The sequence below is a fragment of the Dama dama genome, chromosome X (assembly GCF_033118175.1).
Source record: "Dama dama isolate Ldn47 chromosome X, ASM3311817v1, whole genome shotgun sequence".
NCBI lineage: Eukaryota > Metazoa > Chordata > Mammalia > Artiodactyla > Cervidae > Dama > Dama dama.
In genome coordinates this window covers 82431193-82452785 of record NC_083714.1, presented here as the reverse complement: position 1 = coordinate 82452785, position 21593 = coordinate 82431193, and the positions used below count along the sequence as shown (strand labels likewise).

The 21593-nt window shown below is 34.2% G+C and overlaps 1 protein-coding gene across 6 annotated transcripts in view; it reads right to left on the bottom strand.

The window, feature by feature from the left end:
* BRWD3 (bromodomain and WD repeat domain containing 3) overlaps window positions 1–21593 on the bottom strand; it is a 136525-nt gene that overhangs the window by 82517 nt on the left and 32415 nt on the right. For 3 of the 6 annotated variants that reach the window (XM_061137254.1, XM_061137258.1, XM_061137255.1), the window contains 2 exons: window positions 5048–5208; window positions 3505–3726 (listed from right to left, as the gene is read on the bottom strand). In XM_061137254.1, the coding sequence (XP_060993237.1) occupies window positions 3505–3726; window positions 5048–5208 (383 nt within the window). Of the gene's footprint in view, window positions 1–3504; window positions 3727–5047; window positions 5209–11074; window positions 11612–13356; window positions 13957–21593 lie in introns of those variants that run through there. The other 3 variants (XM_061137257.1, XM_061137256.1, XM_061137259.1) reach the window with 3 other exon arrangements.

Genomic DNA, 21593 nt, shown 5'->3' with positions numbered 1-21593 from the left:
ATACCTTCCACTGAGATGAAGATTAAGGATCAGATGAATATGACTTGAATAAATTTTAAACTCAAATCAAAAGCAAATAATCATTATAGATATTAGAACTCATTTATTTAGTTTTCTTGTTTGGAAGCACAGACCTTCTAAGACTACAAAGCTTAAATCAAACAAAAAATACCTATTAATATTATCCATTAAGAGCTGATGAACAGTAAAGAAACCAGTGCTCCGGTAGCACACTTACATATTCATTTCTGAGCTATAGGAGCTTGCATCAGAAAGCTTAATCCACAATCTATAGCAGAAGCCTCCAAATTATAGCCCACACACCAAATCCAGCTTCCTGCTTGTTTATGTAAATAAAGTTTTATTGGCACACAGTCACCTTAAACTGGCTATGGTTGCTTTGCACCATAGCAAAGTAGTTGCTGCTGCTGCTGCTGCTAAGTCGCTTCAGTCGTGTCTGACTCTGTGTGACCCCATAGACAGCAGCCCACCAGGATTCTCCAGGCAAGAACATTGGAGTGGATTGCCATTTCCTTCTCCAAGGCATGAAAGTGAAAAGTGAAAGTGAAGTCGCTCAGTCTGCAGTAAAGGCCATATGGTCTGCAAAGCCTAATATATTTACTATCTGGCTGGTAAATATGCTGATCTAGGATCTACAGGAATGAGACAATAAAAGATGAAATAGTATGATTTTATTAAGTTTGAAGAAACACTAAAACCTTTATTATCCTCATTATACTTTTAACTTTTTCAATCACAAAGGGGAATTCAATTCATAAATGTATCTATTTTTGTATTTAATGTATTTTTAATTAATTAATTAACTTATTATTTTTGGCTGCACTAGGTCTTCATTACTACACATAGGCTTTCTCTAGTTGCAGCAAGCGGGGACTACTCTTCGTTGTGGTGCATAGGCTTCTCATTATAGTGGCTTCCCTTGTAGAGCACAGGATCTAGGCATGCAGGTTTCAGTAGTTGCAGCTTGCAGTCTCTAGAGCGTGGACTCAGTAGTTGTGGCACCTGGGCTTAGTTCTAAGCCCTGCAGAATGTGGGATCTTCTGGGACCAAGGACTGAACTCATGTTCCCTGCATTGACAGGCAGACTCCCAACCACTGGACTACCAGGGAAGCCCCATTTTTGGGTTGTTTTTAAATGAGAAATCATGTTTAGGATTATAAAATTAAAAACACATGTGCATTTCTGAATATAATTTTTATTACATTACAATTATAATTTTATTTAATACATAGTTATTGAAGAAAAGCTAGGAAATATAGAAAAACAGAACAAAAGCTATTCATAACCTCACTATCCAGAGGCAACCACTATTAATACCATACCATTTTACTTCAATTTTATTAAAAAAAGAAAGGAAAAAAAAAAAAAAGAAAGGAACTGAAAAAAATATATATACTATAATGTTAATAGAGACAATTAGCAAAGAATAAAGCATATAGAATGTATGCTAAATGATGACTATTACTATGAACAAAAATGAAATAGTGCTAGTAGGGGTGATGATTTACAATTTTAAAATAGTAAGCTAGTCAGAGAAGGTCTCCCTGGGAAAAGTGACAGGCATTTCCATCATTTAGAAAGTAAGGGAATAAGTCATATGACGGTCCAAAGAGGACCATTTCAGAGACATAAAACAGCAAAAGCAAGGGCAGGGGAGTAGCTAGAGTGGTTTAAAGAAGCAGCTAAAGCAGAATGATAACAAGCAGTAGGAGATATGGTCAAAGAAAGCAAAGAGCTGAGAATGTAAGGTTTTGTGGGTCACTGTAAAACCTTCGGCTTTAACTCTGAGTTGGGAGGCTATTAAAGGTTCTGAGCACCAGTGACATGATTTAATTTCCTTTTTTTAAACCTCCACCTTAAAATCACTTATGTGTCTATGCAGAGGCTAGACTCGGGTAGGAAAGAGGGATGGGAAGAAACAGGAAGATCAGTTAGAAGTCTGTTTCAATAATCTAGGTCACAGATGATGGTGGTCTGAAATACGGTAGTAATGACAAAGATCATGAGAATTTGTTCAGATTCTGGATATATTTTGAGGGTAGAATCAACATGATTTGCTAACAAGTTAGATATGCGATATAAGAAACAAAAAGTCAGGGATGACTACTCTGAGCAACTGGAAGGATGACGTTGTCATTTGTTTATCTGGCAAAAGGTTTGGGAGGAGCAAATATGAGGAAGGAAGACAGGGGTTCAATTTTGAAGATGAGTTTGAGATGCCTTGCAGACATTCATGTGATGACGCCAACTAGGTAACTGAATGTACAAGTATGGAGCTAAAAGACAGACCCAAAGATGGAAGTACACATTTGGAGTCATCAGCTTACAGATGAAATTTAAAGCCATGAGACTTGATGCAATCACTAAGGGAAAGAATGTTATATAGAAAAGAGGTCCAAACAAAAACAAAAAAACAAACAAACAAAAAGAGGTCCATGGATCTCTAGGGCACTTACACACAAAAACAAAATGAGACAGAAACTAGCAAATGAAACTATGATGGAGCAAAACAGTTCCATAAACATTTTCAGTAGTAACAAATATTCATATTTTTCATGTTGTATAAGACTATCTCCAAATTTCAGAAATAGTCTGTCAGATAGGATGGTGAGAACACAAGTAACTAGTAATATCCCAAAACAAAATCCAATAGATAATTTCAACCAATCAAAAATTTGACATATAAATTTTCAAATCCAATATACATTGAACCCAATTCTTGCTAGTGCCTCATAAACAGGTGATATATTATTTAAATATTGATAACAAAAATTGCCTGGCATACTTATTAGTGACTAAAGAACAAAGAAAATTAAATGGGAGTAATTATCTCATCCACAAAAGTGGTCTCCTTGACCAAACTAAAAGACAGTGTCAAAAGGATTCCTCTGTTTTGCTGTCAACACAAAGAAGAAAACAAAAGTTCTCTGGGGAGTATCCAGGATTTTCACTACCAACATCTGGTAAAAACACTATATGGACAAATATTTAAAAAGCTGATGTATGTCAAACATCAAGTTGAAATAAAAAATTACTGAAAATAAGAATAAAAATTTCCCTAATATTAAACTACACACACACAAAATCTGAACTGACAAACATTTTGCATTAAATATTAATACAAAGTATGCCAATATTCAAGTTAGAATCTATTTATATCCTGCCTAAAAGGTATCAGTGTTCCTTAAGGCAATTCCAAGTCTTGTCCCTTCTTCACAAATACAAATGAGATAAATAAGATGCCTTACACTGTACTCGAAAAACCTTTTCAATAACTGTTTTACTTGTTTCTAAATGGAACAGATTTATATGAAAAAGGAACTTTAAAAAAAATACCTGTCTCTAAGATAGAGACAAAGCCCTTAAGAGATGAAAATTTTTCTGTTGTCATTCTTTATATCATACAAACAACGTAACAAAAAAACAAGAAAATTCTCATTCTTATTATATATATATTAGAGGTATCTTTGTATTTTTCTTACCTGTATGGAAGTGATAGAAGCTGAATGTCCCTGAAGGACTGCAACTGGTGCACAAGTTCGAAGACACCACACTCTTACAACTTTGTCACAGCTGCCTGCGGCAATGAGAGTATTTTCATAGTTAACAGCCATGTCAGAAATTTCAGCAGAGTGCCCTCGAAGTGTAGCAAGAAGGCGTCCATCATCTGTTGCCCAGATTTTCACCAAACAGTCATCAGAACCCTACAGCAACACAAAAGGACAAAAGATTTACAATGAAACAGAAATTCGCCCCCTCACAAAGGAGTCAAAAAAAAAAAGCAAAAACAAAGTGAGGATTTTATTAAGGTTGCTTCTAAGCATTTACTTTTTAGTCTCTTTTCTTCATATAATATGGATCTAATAGCAAATATAAAAGATGTCCAAATAATAGCACTGACAGTCTAAAATGATGGCATATGTGAAGAACTCCTTAAAGCTACTATCAATTTTGATAATTCAAAACATTTTTAACTCACATTAAGTGTGGTGGCATTAAGTATATCTGCCATTATTTCTTTCCTTACACCTGACAGCCTTTTTTCTTAATTGCTTGAGTATTTTGAATATTTTTTTCTCTACAAATACTTAAAACTTTAACCTAAAATCTACATGCATTTCTCAGTAAACATGAGGCTCTGTTACAATCTCTGGTGAAACTATTATGAACTTCCTCGTGAGAATTTCAAAAGCACTTTAAAAATAGTAAAAAGCAATTCTACTCTAATGTGGTAGATAAGCTATCTATTTATAAAAAAATTAAAATCATCCTCCTCCTCCTCATCATCAACAACATCCATATACTCATTTTGAAGTCATGAAAACATCAATGGAAGAGTCTGTAAAGAACTCCAAGTCGAACTTCTCAAAATACAAACCGCTTCCTTTGTTTTAGCATACGAATTTAAAAAGAAAATTATGCCATTACCTACGCTTTTACATTAACTTAGTACTAAAACAATGAGATTAAGCCTTAACTTGGAAACGTTAGTGTGCTACAATTTTGTACAAAAAAGCATACAATATGATCTAGTTAATAAAAATCCGATTTTGAAAATAGTACTGAATTCAAAAAGAGATATATACAATATTACAATATATAATCTTTGTTACTGTGTAGTTCAACTACTCAACTATAAGGATGATATAATCATTAATTAAGCAGAACTGGCACCAATTATGCTAAATGGCAAATGAAAAATGCATTTTAATGTTTGCTAAAATAGAATGAAATCAAATTAAGTAGATAAAACTTGATTCACATAAATTAACCACCTCTAGAATATAAGGCCTTCTGATGATTTAATTTTTTAAAAAATTAGATTTCCCAAATGATAGAAGTCATTATAGTTCATCCATTTACTTACATAAAAAGAGAAAAGATTTTCAATTTCCATTTATTTTTTTCTTGCATTCATGTGTCTAAAAAGGAAGAACTGCTTACAAAGCATAATTCAATGCCATGAAGCCTAGCTTCCATTGTTGTAAATCTCTAATATGCAAGTGTCATAAATTTTAAACTCACTGTAAAAATTCTTCTCCCACTTCTGTCAAATGCTACACAGTAGACAGATGACAAGTGACCCAGAATTCTCTTATGCATCTTAATGTGCTGGTAAGCAGCTGAAGGGAAAATATGGCTGAAACGACTACATCCGGTTAATTGCCTGGCTGAGGTGATATTCACTGAAAAACATAAAACAGAAGATTCACTTCTTAAAACCTAAAAGCGAAATCTACATTTAAAGTTAAATCATCAATATTATGATGAAACAAAAGAGGGTACACACACACAACAGCAGTTCTATGCTGTGAGAAGTCTAAATTCCATCACACATTTCACGATTTTACAAACTCAAGTTCATTACCACAAAGCCCTAAGAATACTTTTCTTTTAAATCCCAGAAGTCTGATTTTCTGTTTGCCTTCCTATGGTTTCTCAAGTACAATTCCATTTTGCCTTCCTTGGTTCACTATAGTCAAGAAACTGTAACTTTAAATATATAAATAAATCTTACTATAACATGAAGGAAATTTAGAATAAAGACAGCATTTGGTCAAGTATAACACATCTTAAAAACTATATAGGAAATTTTATGAACTCCTGTCCTACCTTCTCACACCTATCCATACCATAAGCAGTCATCCCTAAAAATTTATTAAGAGTATTACAAGAGATTCATACAGTAAAAAGAGGAAGAAGACTATAACACCACATAGGTTTTCAGTAACAATGCTTTCTAGACTTGTCTATAGGTTTTCCTCATTTCTAGTTTCAGAAACTAGACTCCCCCTCTAGTTATCAATGAATTTTAGAGGTTTCATCTCCTATAAGATCATCTTAGATCCTGTCTCCTTTTTTGTTTTGTGATCTAATTTTCTTAAAAAGCAGCCAGAATAAAGCATGCTGCTGCTAAGTCACTTCAGTCGTGTCCGACTCTGTGCGACCCCTTAGACAGCAGCCCACCAGGCTCCGCCATCCCTGGGATTCTCCAGGCAGGAATACTGGAGTAGGCTGCCATTTCCTCCTCCAATGCATGAAAGTGAAAAGTGAAAGTGAAGTCGCTCAGTCGTGTCCGAATCTTCGCAACCCCATGGACTGCAGACCACCAGGCTCCTCTGCCCATGGGATTTTCCAGGCAAGAGTGCTGGAGTGGGTTGCCATTGCCTTCTCCGAGAATAAAGCATAAATCTGCACAATTCTCCAAATACTATGTGGGTTCTTCTCACGTCCCTAAAACAAAGATCTTGTTCCCTATGTAAGTATATACAAGCATCTACTCACTCTGTGAAATTCCTCCAGTATTCCACATCCCATAAACTGTATTTTAATCAAAACACAGAAACCTGATCTTGAGGCAAGGCAAAATTTTACCATACTGCATAAAACACAGTATAAATAATACCTTTATGTTGAAGCAAGGCAAAATTAAGGCAAGAACTGTGATTAATACAATTAGAACCATGACACAACTAAAAATAAAAAAAAAACCTTTCAACATCTCAATCTCTTGTCAGGCAGTCTCCTTAACAGTCTCCTTAAATTGACAAAATGATAAAAAATGAATGATTAATAGCAAAATCCAACTTTGAATGCAAAACATAAGAACACATTAGATATCTGAGTATTTATATCGAGATGCTGAGTAAATAATGGTAGAAAATCCATAACCATCAGTACTATGTAAGAAGATTCCTTTTGGGCAGTTGCTTCCCATCCCAAACTCTAGAAATATCCACATGTCTAAGTTGGGAAGAGCAGGCATTAAAGTCTGAAAATTATATAAGTTATCTTCCTTCTCTAGTCAAACATTTCTTACTGCTCTGAGTTCCTTGAAATAATCAACCATTACTTCTGCTTTGCTTTTCTACATTCATATTTTGTAAGTAAATAGAGGAAAAGGTGTATTACTTTAAGGAAGGATTTCTCAACCTTGGAACTACTGGACTTAGGAACTTTAAGACTGGTGAATCTTTGTTGTAGGGGGGCTATCTGTCTATTGTACAGTGTTTAGCAGCATACCTGGCCTCTACCCAACAGATGCTATTAACACCCCATCACCAAAAACTTGTGACATGCAAAAACATCCCCAGACATTGCCAAACATCTCCTGGGGGAAAAATTGCCCCTGGTTAAAAATCAATTTGAAATTTAAGAACTAAAAGCAACATCATCAACATGAAGAATAAACCAGAAAATCAGATGGAGAAAGAATCAAAATTACAGAATATATGATAAACTATTCCATAAAAATTAATAATTAAAATTGGAAACTACCTCAGTGTGGAATTATGAACTACAAAGCAAAACATATGGACTTCTAAATATATGATGACTTAAGTTATATAAAAATACATATATATGTGTATAAACACTAGAAAGAAAAAGAAAAATGAAATCAACCACTTTGTGATAAAAGTGTAGATTTTTTTTTAAGTTTCATTTAAACACTCTTCTATGGGCTTCCCTGGTGGCTCAGACAGTAAGAATACAACTGCATTGCAGGAGACCTCAGTTCAACCCCTAGGTTGGGAAGATTCCCTGGAGAAGGGAACAGCTACCCACTCCAGTATTCTTGCCTGGAGAATTCTATGGACAGAGGAGCCTGGCAGGCTATACAGTCCATGGGGTCGCAAAGAGTTGAACACAACTGAGCAACTTTCACTTTCACTAACACTCTTTTAACATACATTTTTATCTTAAACAGAAGTTTTCTATTAGGTTCTGTAATCTACTAACAGCTATTCAAAAAATTCCAATATAAGCTATATTGCATATTTGACAGTATAATCATCAAATATTCCTTGTTTCCTAACTCAGCAATCTTTTATATATATATATATATATATATATATATATATATATATAATCAATCACATGAAATGATAATGTTTGTACATTTTTCTCAGACATTTGGTAATGTCAACAGGCCTTAGGCTCTATATTCAATAAGGAGTTCTGTCAACACTCTTCTGCATGTATTCTCCATTTAGCCACTATTTTCAGCACTGATGCTTTTTGTTTTTCTCACATCTTTAAAGAGCATTTTATCAAGAACATTTTCTGAATTTTGTAGTGACTGATAAATAACTATAAAAACACAATTAAAAAGAGTTTACTTTTGACCAACCCTTGAGTATTTTACTACAAAGACGTGAATCTCATTCTTCCAGCATGAATATATATAGCTCCTTTGGGGGAGAAGGATGCTCAAAGTTCCTTTCCTCAAAAGTAATAATAAAATAAAGGGACACACATACACAATTATTACTGTGTTGTATTTAAATGAGTCTATCAAGATTACTATGAAAAACTATATGCCAATAATATGGACAACCTAGAAGAAATGGACAAATTCCTAGAAATGTACAATCTCCTAAGATTAAACCAGGAGGAAATAGAAAATATGAGTAGTCCATCAGTAACCAAACTAGTGGTTACCAATGAAGAGAGGAAAGGGGGTAAGGGCAACTTAGGGATAGGAGGTTAAGAGATACAAACTACAATGTATAGAAGCCACAAGGATATATATTGTACAACACAGGGAAATATCACCAGTATTTTACAATAACTATAAATGCAGTACAATCAATACAAATTTTGAATCAATTATATACCTGCAACTAATACTGTAAATCAATTTCATGTCAACTAAAAATAAATAAAAATAAAAGTCAAAAATAAAAAGTATATACCAAATTTTTTAAAATCTTTAAAAATAAATGTCTATCAAATGCACTATTTGAACACATTGATTCTTTTGTTAAGGTTTTTAAAATAACATTTATTTCTTAAAAGTTAACATGTGCATAATAGGAAACCAAAAAACATAAGAAGCAAAAAACAAAGTCATTCATAATCACAAGCAGTTTACCATTTGATGTGTTCTTCTAGGTCTCATTCTTGTATTTTCACAACTAAGCATCCATTTTTATGTAATTAAGATCTTACAGTTAAGTATCATGCTGTTTCACACATCATAAATATTTATCATTCCAAAGTCCCAAAGCTATGAGTATTTTGATAGCCAAGAATACACCACACCAACTCAATCTGGAAGGAAAAAAATGTAATCCTGCCTTTGTTGGTGACAAAAATTTCAGAAAAGATAAAAATGGCAACAGGCCTTTAGATAAAGATATTGCAGTTATGATTAAAACACTACATTGCTTCCTCTTCTATTATAAGCACAAGAGATGAGCAATTTAAACTTTCACTCTAACAAAGTAAAATGATGTATTAATGAGAAACAACTAAAAATAAAAAATTCCCACAAACTCGATACCAATATATCCAGTATTCATTATCACATTCTCAATATTTAGCCTTCTAATATCTACAGTATTTCAAAAGCAGGCAACAGTTTTAGTATATATAATTAATTACCTTGATTAAAGTATTTTAAAAACACTATAAGAGTAAATGTTATCTCAGCCTCTATTTACTAAGGAATTTAGGTCTCAAAGTTAAAAAGTGAGATTACAACATTCAAAACACTGGTAAGAACAGGGCAATCAAGAAACACAATTTTAGTCAGAACAAAATGTCTGCTTCTTCATCCACTGTTGTAAAGGATTTGGCAACCTTTGAAAAACAGCACACATTAACTAGGACACCTTTCTATCTAGGGAGCTAAGATGGTTATAGTCAGGTTCGAACAATCAACCACAGAGTATCTTCTCTTGAGTAGTGCTGTGAACATGCCAACTTTGTCTTGAAACATATTAAGAATTTTTGAGAGAAACATTTTTGATGTCACAATAAAATGTTGACAAATTAGTCAAATATACATATGCATAAAGTGTATTTAAGTACAAAATGTTATATTCAAAATCCATTATGTCTCCTAAATTTTTTCTTTAATTTTTTGTAGAGTAAGCTTCCAAATTGTTCTCTAAAAAAATGATATATGAACTAACTCAATAAGAGACCAAAATGCTTAAAGATTCAAGTAATAACAAGACTTGTTCTATGTATTTATAAACTTATTAAGTCACAAAAATTAATAACAGCTACAAATAAAGTTATTGCTATATTTCTTAAAACATATTTGTTCACAACCTACTATGAGCTAAGCACTGTGACAGATGCAGGAAATACAAATTATAAGTCAAACAAGATCCCTATCCTTGTGGAATTTACATTATTCTACTGGGCAAAAGCTTTAATCATTTAGTCAACTATAGGAATGAATAAGATATTTTAATGAAATTATATACAGAAATATATATAGCTCTCAACATGTTTTTCTAATAAGTTCTGCAAGTGATGCTGATACTGTGCCCAATTAGGGAACTACCAATTCTACTCCAAATTCTCTCCCCACAAAATTATCCTTTCTATAACATATCTGTTTGAAGGCCTTTTAGACTCTTCCTGTACACTTCTAATAAAGAAGAGATTATTATTTCTCAAAAATTGCTCTAATTTTGGAGAGACTCAATCTTTAACTGAACTCAACTGCTTTCCCCATAACTTCCAGAGAATAATAGTTTAGCCCTTGAGAGCTACACAGAAAAGACAAGTCAAATCTCTTTGCTATATGGTAATTAATGAAATATTTAAACATCACTATCATTTGCACCTTAATTTTGCCTCTCAACATGTGAGGTCCCCCTTTACATTACTCACAGCAATGATTTACAAATACCTTTCTTTCCTATCATTCCCCACAGAAAAAACTCTTTCACCATAAACACTACTGTGTTTGCTTTTTCTTCTGGGAAATACCTAGTTCATCAATATCTGAGCTTCTTCAAACAGTAAGAACTGAGCAAAATATCCTGGTGGTCTAATCAGCACAGAATACAGGGGATTATTTCCAGCTACACCTCTACAAATGCAATTTAAGATTGCAAAGACTACATTAGATTTCTAAAACAGCTGCCTTATACTACCTATTAGCCAGGTTAGTTAGTTAGACATTTCTTTTTAGTATACATATTTAAGTTCTAGTGACAACCTCCTTAAAGTACACATCTGTACCATTTTTCTAGATTTCACATATATGCATTAATATATGATATTTGTTTTTTTCTCTTTCTGACTTACTTTACTCTGTATGACAGACTCTAGGTCCATCCACATCTATAAAAGCCCCAAATTCGTTCCTTTTTATGGCTGAGTAATATTCCACTGTATTTATGTATATCTTCTTTATCCATTCATCTGTCATTGGACATTTTGGTGGTTTCCATATCCTGGCTATTGTAAATAGTGCTGCAATGAACATTGGAGTATACATGTCATTTTGAATTATGTTTTATTCAGGGTATATGCCCAAAAGTGGGATTGCTGGGTCATATATAGTTCTACTTTTAGTTTTTTAAGGAACCTTCATACTGTTCTCCACAATTTACGTTCCCACCAACAATGCAAGAGGGTTCCCTTTTCTCCATATCCTCTCCAGCATTTATTGTTTGTAGTTATTTTTGATGATGGTCATTCTGACCGGTGTGAGGTGATACCTCATTGCAGTTTTGATTTGCATTTCTCTAATTATTAGTGATGTTGAGCATCTTTTCATGTGACTCTTGGCCATCTGTATGTCTTCTTTGGAGAGAGGTCTATTTAGGTCTTCCGCAGAACCTATTTCCAGGGCAGGAATAGAGACACAGACATTGAGAATGGACATGGGGACACAGAGGCAGAAGGGGAAGGTGGGACAAATTGGGAGATTAAGATTGACATATATACACTACGGTGGGAACCTGCTGTAAAGTACAGGGAGCTCAGCTCAGTGCTCTTTGATGACTCAGATGGGTAGGATGGGGGAGGCAGGAGGGAGGTTCAAAAGGGAGGGGATATATGTATACATACGGCTGGTTCACTGTGTTGTACAGCAGAAACACAACATGGTAAAGCAATTATACTCCAATGAAAAATTAAAATTAAAAAAATAAAAGTACACAGTTATTAAATAAGCCTATCTCAAATTTTCCTGGGGTTAAAGCTAAATTCACCAATCAATAATTTCAAGATCTATTCTTTGTTGCCTTTTGTATACCTGCTCAATGGGTATTCCCATTTCTTTTGTCTACTCTGATCGCACAAAGAATACCTAAACTAGTTCAGTATACCAGGACTTAATTCATTTTGGGACTCTTAAAGTAGCCAGGTACTCACTCATATATCTTGAGATATTTTTTCACCTGCTAGCTCTACCCTTTATAGGTAGAAAACTTTCTCTTGGACAGAGAAGACTAAAGCAAAATAGAATTATCCCTAACACTTAAAACTTTAGTAGTTAACTTATCCCTTCTATTCCTTTTTAATAAATCTATAAATTCCTTCCCCATATGCTAACTGGGACTTTAAAATGTTTTGGGAGTATTCTTACATGGATTAACCATATGAAATTGTTAATATTCAGTAATTTTCTACAAACAGAAGTAGTAGTTTTAAATGCCTCAACATAATAACCAAATTGGAGTTGGGAGGAATGGGGGACATTCATTTTTAGTTTGATCTAGACATCCTGCTTTTTTACCTCTCTACTAGGAAAGCATCATTTATACTGCCCAGTCTGTAATATAATCCTGTATAAATTTATCACTCAATTTCTACCCACTGTAGTACAGGCAAATTTTGGTCCATTGATTTGTAAATACATTTAACTTGCACTACTATGCCTCACCTTGCCAATAGATATGTTTGTTTAGGACCAAATATAGCCACTCATCACATTTTAAGCACTAATACTATTTCAAGTTTTGAATCTCTTTATGTTAAAATTTCTACTCACTCTGTTGCATTATATCCAATATTTTAAAATATCTTGCCTAACTTAAACATTTTCTATTGTGAATTACTGGTCACTTTCCACTTTATAGGTCTTTTCCTCATGTTATACCTGGTATACTTAATCATATCATTCATTAGGTAATTTTCTTACAGGTAACTTTACTAATGTCACTAAAAAACAGTAACTTAAACTTATTTTGGCTTAATATACTGTGCTTTCTCAACATCAGTTAGAAGTGGTAATGAAGAGTAAAAGGGAGAGAATACAAGGACACAGTAATCCCCTAAAAAGCTTCAAATTTTATGAAGAACATATTAAAGAATTAATTAAAACTGAATAAAATTCACATAAAGGCTCTCCTGAAATCTGTCATTTTATTCTATTAACATTTTAGATGTTATTTAGTTACATTGAGAAATGAATAATAATGGCCTTTGAAAAAAGAAACAAAATATCATAATGCAAGCATATAACATCCTACTGTATGTTGGATATTAATGTACCATTTCATGTAATCAAGTTCTATTTGTTTCAAAATTACAATACAGAACACTGTATTCCAAATTAATAAAATTAGAATCACACTGACTTTTTTCATCTAGTCTTCAATAATAGCTTGAACTTCCTCATGCTGTGACATCCTCAATTTTTTATAAGGATGTGCTTCTTATGTTACTCTTTTCTTCACTGTTCTCTCCATTAAGCGATCCATTCATCATTTCATATGAAAAAAAATTAAAAAGTATCAATAGCTGGTAAAATTCTACTGTTAGAAAAAAGTGTGCATATTTTAGAATATTTGTTGCATGAAGCACAACATGTGCTATTTATTATCTTGACTTCAAAGGTCAGTACTAGACCTTCAAATATTAAATGGTAAAAAAGACCTAAAAAACATTAGAAGAATAAATAACAAGGACAGCAAATCGAAATCAAGGACTTATTACAGGGTGGTTATATCAAGAAAACTTTAATTAGTACATCAGCTTATTTCTACAATTGTTCAAGACAACACAGTCTGTTCTCCTAAATCCAGTCAATCATATCAAAGCACCCAGGACAGTAAGCAGGAAGAAAGAGAAGGATCATCAGAATTGAAAATGCACAAATTCTGTGGCGGGTAAAAAATAAAAACCTCAAAATATATTTCCCTCTATTATCTCCATACATGAAAAAGAATATTATTAGACCAAAAAAAAAAAAAAAGATTAGGAAACCTCTGCTAAAACATGTTGAAACAATCATATAACAGATATTGGACAAAGACTACAAAGTAGCAAATAATTTTAAAATTCGGGAAATTAGTAATAAAGTATAAAATATTTATCTTATACTAAATTTAAAGTTTCATATTTTACATACTTAATAAAAAATGTTGTATTAAAATGAACATTTTTAAAAAATAAATGAAATGAGTATTTCTTTTAAATCTCATAGTAAACATCATTTCTTGCAAGGATACAGCTATCAATAGCAGAATTCAAATTTAAAATGCACTCTGATGCTGAAGCTGAAACTCCAGTACTTTGGCCACCTCATGCGAAGAGCTGACTCATTGGAAAAGACCCTGATGCAGGAGAAGGGGACGACAGAGGATGAGATGGCTGGATGGCATCACCGACTCGATGGGCATGAGTTTGAGTAAACTCCGGGAGTTGGTGATGGACAGGGAGGCCTGGCGTGCTGCGATTCACGGGGTCGCAGAGTCGGACACGACTGAGCGACTGAACTGAACTGAACTGAGGGGATTTATGTCAGCGTTGTAGCAGTTGAATTTTTTCTTATTTTTCGCTCCCCTTTGATGAAAAACTAATTGCACAATAATAGCTGAAAACACTGCAATCATGGGGAAAGGACATGCAAGTACACGAAGCTAAAAGAAAACCCTATTATCACAATTCAAAAAGACCTTCTGTAAGACACATCATAATGAAAATTTCAGAAATCAATGATAAAGAAAGAATATTAAAGGCAGTAAAAGGAAAAAAGATGATCTACAAAGGAAATCCTATTAGGCTATCAGCAGATTTCTCAGCAGAAACTCTATAGGTCAGGGGAGTGTGGAATGACATATTCAAATTATTGAAAAATAAAAATTGCCAGCCAAGAATACTTTACCCAGCAAAGTTATCCTTCAAAAGTGAAGGAGAAATAAAGGATTTCTAAGGCAAACAAAAGCTGAGGGAGTTCAACACCAGTATACTTGCTTTGAAAATATATGCTAAAAGGAGTTCGTCAAGCTGAGGGGAAAAAAAAAAAAAACACTAAAAAGCAAGATGATAACATATGAAACACTCTGGTAAACGTTAAAAATGGACAGAGTTAGAAAACTATAATTCCATATTAGAATGGTATGTTAACCATTTAACTTTAGTATACTGCTTAAAGGAAAAGACTATTAAAAAGGACGCTTGTTCCTTAGAAGATCATATGACAGGACACAAAACAAGTCCTAGCAAATTTAAGAAGACCGAAATCATTTTGACTACCTTTTCTGACCATAATGGTATGAAACTACAAATCAACAAAAAGAGGAAAGATGGAAAGTCTACAAACATGTGAAAACCAAACAACACACTTCTGAACAACCAATCGTAAAAGGAAAAAAAAAAACAAAAGGAAATAAAAAACTATATGTAAATAAATGAAAATGGAAACTTATCAAACCCTATGAGATGCTGCAGAATGTATCAAAAAATTAGAACAATCGGGAATAGACAACATCACTTCAAGAAACTAGAAAGAACAAAGTAAAACCTAACAGCAGAAGGACGGAAATAAGAGATCAGAGGGAAAATAAGTGAAACAGACAAGAAAAATAGTAGAAAGGTACAACAAAACTAAGAGCTGGTTTTTCAAAAAGATAAACAAAATTGACAACTGTAGCTAAACTAAGGAAAAAAAGAGAAGACTCAAATAATACTAGAAATGAAAGAGACATTACAAATGATACTGCAGAAATATTTGGTTGGCCAAAAGATTCCTTTGATTTTGGATTAAAGACACATTTTTTTCATTTTCACCAAGAACTTTATTGCACAGTGTATCACTGTTTTGTTCCACTACCTTCTGCCATTTTTCAGGCAACTTCATAATTCCATCTTCACAAAACTTTGTATTTTTAAGCAAAGAACTATTCCTGGTGCCTTTTAACAGTCTTCCAAGGAACTGAAAGTTTTTCCATTAAGAGAATTTTGTCAAGATCGAAATAAATGGAAATCCAAAGGTTCAATGTCTGATCAATATGGCAGATCAATCAGAACTTCTCAGCCAAGCCGTAACAGTTTTTGCCTGGTCAGCAAAGAAACATGTGGTCTTGCATTAGCCTGGTGAAAGATTATGCATTTTCTGCTGACTAATTCCAGATGCTTTTCATCAAGGGCCGCTTCCCATGGTCTAAATGGGAGCAGTACTTGTTGGAGTTAATATTTGGTTTTCCAGAAGGTGCTCATGATGGAAGACTCCCTTCCAATCCCACTATATGCACAACATCACTTTCTTTGGATAAAACCAGCCTTTGGTCTGGTTGGTGGTGGTTTATTTCATTTGCCCCACACTCTCTTCCATTCTACATTATTATACACTATCCACTTTTCATCATCTGTCACAATTTGTTTTAAGAAACAGAACATTTCTGTTATGTTTCAGAAGAGAATAACATGTGGAAATATGGTCAAGAAAGTTTTTTCACTGAATTTATGTGGAACCCAAACATCAAAGTGATTAATTTACCAACTTGGTGTAAATGATTTCCAACACTTGATTTGGATATTCTGAGTATCTCAACAATCTCCTATGTGGTATAACATTGATTATTCTCAATTAACGTCTCGATTTGATCATTATCACTTTTGACTTGTCTCTGCAACCATGGAACATCAGACAGTGAGAAAAAAATTCCAGGACAAAACTTCACAAATCACTTTTGACATATTTGATTGGTCACAGCACCATCTCAATATACTGCACAAATCTTTTTTTGTGTGTTTAAGTTGCATTTTTACTTTTCTTGAAATAATAAAGCATCATGTGCCAAAAATGTTGCTTTTTTCCTTCATCTTCAACATTAAAATGGCTACACAAAAATTCACCGACTTTTCTTAAGTTTTTTTTTTAAATGCACACTGATATGACAGTGTCATTATACACAATACAATCTAACAAAATTGTTTCATATCAAGTTAAAGACAACTAAAAACCATCTTATGGGGAAAAACATGATAGAACTTTTTGGCCAACCCAACACAGAGGTTCATAAGAGACTACAATGAACATGCCAATATTTAGATAACCTAGAAGAAACGGATAAATTTCTAGAAACACATAACCTACCAACATTGAAGCAGGAATAAACAGAAAATCTGAACAGATCAATAATAAGTAAACAGAATGAATCAGTAATCAAATAGCTCTCAATACAGAAAACCCTAGAACAGGTGGTTTCACAGGCCAATTCCACCAAAACTTTCAAGAAGAATTAATGCCATTCCTTCTCAAACTCTTTCAAATTGTAGAGAAGTGAACACTTCCAAATTCATTCTTCAAGGCCAGTATTACTCTGAAGGCTGGTTCCAAATAGGAAACGTCAAGCCTGTATATTGTCACCCTGCTTATTTAATTTATATGCAGAGTACATCATGAGAAACGCTGGGCTGGAAGAAGCACAAGCTGGAATCAAGATTGCCGGGAGAAATATCAATAACCTCAGATATGCAGATGACACCACCTTTATGGCAGAAAGTGAAGAGGAACTAAAAAGCCTCTTGATGAAAGTGAAAGAGTGAAAAAGTTGGCTTAAAGCTCAACAGTCAGAAAACTAAGATCATGGCATCTGATCCCATCACTTCATGGGAAATAGATGGGGAAACAGTAGAAACAGTGTCAGACTTAATTTTTTTGGACTCCAAAATCACTGCAGATGGTGACTGCAGCCATGAAACTAAAAGACGCTTACTCCTTGGAAGGAAAGTTATGACCAATCTAGATAGCATATTAAAAAGCAGAGATATTACCTTGCCAACAAAGGTCCATCTAGTCAAGGCTATGGTTTTTCCAGTGGTCATGTATGGATGTGAGAGTTGGACTCTGAAGAAAGTTGAGCGCCGAAAAATTGATGCTTTTGAACTGTGGTGTTGGAGAAGACTCTTGAGAGTCCCTTGGACTGCAAGGAGATCCAACCAGTCCATCCTAAAGGAGATCAGTCCTGGGTGTTCATTGGAAGGACTGATGCTGAAGCTGAAACTCCAGTACTTTGGCCACCTAATGTGAAGAGCTGACTCATTGGAAAAGACCCTGATGCTGGGAGGGATTGGGGGCAGGAGGAGAAGGGGATGACAGAGGATGAAATGGCTGGATGGCATCACCAACTCGATGGACATAAGTTTGAGTAAACTCCAGGAGTTGGTGATGGACAGGGAGGCCTGGCGTGCTGCAATTCATTGGGTTGTAAAGAGTCGGACATGACTGAGTGACTGAGCTGAACTGAAAGTCAGATAATGACATTATAGGAAAACTGCATATCAATATCTTAATGACCACAGATGCAAAAAGTTATCAACAAAATATCAGCAAACTGAATTCAAGAAAACATTAAAAGAATCATAGACAATGATCAAGTGGAATTTATTCCTAGGATACAAGGATGGTTCAACATATGCAAATCAGTAACTATAATGTATAACAATAATATATTAAAATATAAAAATCACATAATCATCACAAAAGATGAAGAAAAAGCATTTGAAAAATCCAACATCCTTTCATGGTAAAAATTTTCAATACATTGGATATAGAAACAGCATACCAATATAATAAAGGCCATATGCAACAAATCCATAATTAACATCATATTCAATGGAAAATATCAAAAAAGTTTCCCTGTAAGACTAGGAGGAAGACAAGGATGCCTACTCTCACTACTTTTATTCAGTTTAGTACTGAAGTCCTAGACAGAGTAATTACCTAAGACAAAGAAATAAAAGACATCCAAATGGGAAAGGAAGAAGTATAACAGTTGTTATTAGCAGATAATATAATTTTTCTTTTTTTTTGAGATGATATGATTTTATACATGTTAGAATGAATCAACACATTCAGTAAAGTTGCAGGATACAAAATCAACATAAAGATAAAAGTTTCACTTCTAAACACAAAAATTAATGAAACATCTGTAAACAAGCTTATTCCATTCACAACAGCATCAAAAACAACAAAATATCTAGGAATAAATTTAACCAATAATGTAAAAGATCTATGCAAAAAAAACCAAAAAATACTGTAAGACTTTGTTGAAAAAAACTGAAGAACAAACAAATGGAAAGAAATCCCATGCTCATGGATGGAAAGATTGTTAAAGTGTCCATGCCACCAAAAGCTACCTATAGATTCAATGCAACCAGTATCAAAATTCTAATGGCACAGTTCAAAGATACAGAAAAGGCAATCCTAAAATTTGTATGGGAAACACAAAAACACAAAAATAACCAAAGCAAGCCTGAGAAAGAACAAAGCCAGATGTACCACACTTTCTGATTTCAAACTATACTACTAAGCTATAGTAATTAAAACAGTATAGCACTGGTATAAACACACACCCACATACAAATGGAACCATACAAATGGAACATATTGAGAATCCAGAAATAAGCCTCCATGTGATAGCTTATGGTGAATTTATGACCTCCAAAGAAGATTTAGCTTTGGGATCAGGGACAAGGCTTGATTAAGCAGAGCTTTTGTGTGGCAGAAGTTTTACTACACTGAAAAGGGACAGAGAAAGCTTCTGACATAGACATCAGAAGGGGGATGGAGAGTGCCCCACTTGCTAGTCTTACCAAGGCCTTATAGACTTTTACCAGACCCACTCCCACAACATACATCTTAAGTGAACAAGATTAGAACTAACAATAGAAAGGTCTTACCAGACTCAGTCCCACAACATTTCTTAAGAAAATAAGATTAGTCAGAAGGTTCCTGTTAAGAAGGAGAAACATGTCCTTGAGCAAGATGCACTGTTGTTATATAATCATTAGTACAGAGCTTAAGGAAAAACATACCCTTGAGAAAAATGCATTGTTTTCTTGTATAATCATTAGCTCTGGGCTTAAAGAAAGTTAGTCTTAAAGATTGTTGCCATAACTACTCAAGAGTTTAAGAAAAAAAAAAAGTCTTATGTGACTAAGACAAAGCAATGTAGAAAAAGAAAAGTTTGTCCTTTTCTCCTCCTTGAGAGTCCCAGACTCCCTCCCTCTCCCCCTCTTCGGAGACCCAGGACTTCTTACCAACCTACCTAAGAATTAATTCTCTTTCATGTACAGTTAACTAATGTTCTAAAACAAAGTCAATGGAACCAAGGACACTCAATGGGGAAAGGACAGTTTCTTCAAAAATGGTGCTGAGAAAACTGGATAAACACAGGCCAACATCAACAACAAAAAATGAAACCAGATCCCTATCTTGCATTACTCACAAAAATTAACTCAAAATGTATCAAAAATCTGATACCATAAAACTTCTAAAAAGAAAATATACGGAAGGTCCTTGATATTGGTTGTGGCAATGATTATTCAGATGTGACATCAAAAGTATAAACAACAAAAACAAAAATTAACAGCTGGGACTGCAAACTTAAAAGCTCCTGCTCAGCAAAGTATTTGACAATATAAAGACAAACTACAGAATGGAAAACATTTTTTGCAAACCATATATCTGATAGGGGTTAATATCCAATATATATAAAGAACTCAAACTCAACAAAAAAATATTATTAAAAAGTGGGCAGAGGAAAAAAATAGGCAGAGGAACTAAAACCAAAAAAGACATCCAAATGTGCACCAGGTAAATGAAAAGAGGTTCAACATCACTAATCACCAGGGAAATGCAAAGCAAAACCACAATGAGATATCACCTCACATCTGTTAGAAAGGCTATCATCAAGAAGATAAGAGATAACATGAATTGGCAATGATGAGGAGAAAAGGGAACCCTTGTCCACTGTTGGTGAGAATGTAAATTGGTTCAGTCACTATGGAAAATAATACAGAGGTTTCTCAATAAATCAAAAATAGAATACCAGGGAATTCCCTAGCAGTGCAGGGATTAGGACTCTGCGCTTCCACTGCAGGGGCACAAGTTCAACTCCTGGTTGGGGAACTAAGATTCTGCATGCTGCATGGTGCAGTCAAAAAAAAGAACTACAATATGATCCAGCAATTCCACTTCTCATTATATACTCAAAGGAAATGAAAATAGGACACTGAAGAGAGTCACTCCCATGTTTGCTGCTGCTGCTAAGTCACTTCAGTCGTGTCTGACTCTGTGTGATCCCATAGACGGCAGCCCACCAGGCTCCCCCGTCCCTGAGATTCTCCAGGCAAAAACACTGGAGTGGGTTGCCATTTCCTTCTCCAATGTGTGAAAGTGAAAAGTGAAAGTAAAGTCGCTCAGTTGTGTCCAACTCTTAGAGACCCCACGGACCGCAGCCTACCAGGCTCCTCCATCCATGGGATTTTCCAGGCAAGAGTACTGGAGTGGGGTGCCATTGCCTTCTCTGACTCCCACGTTTACTGTGGTATTATTCACAATAGCCATGATATGGAAACAGTCTATGTACCTACTTATCAACAGACAAATGGATAAAGAAGTTATGGTATATAAATATATACACAATGGAATATTATTCAGCCGTGATAAAGAAGGACATATTGCCATTTGTGACAACACGTATAGACCTTGAAGAATTTAATAAAAGTGTTAAAACTCAGAGAAAGATAAGTACTATACAATATCACTTATAAGCAGAATCTAATAAAAGCCAAATTCATAAAG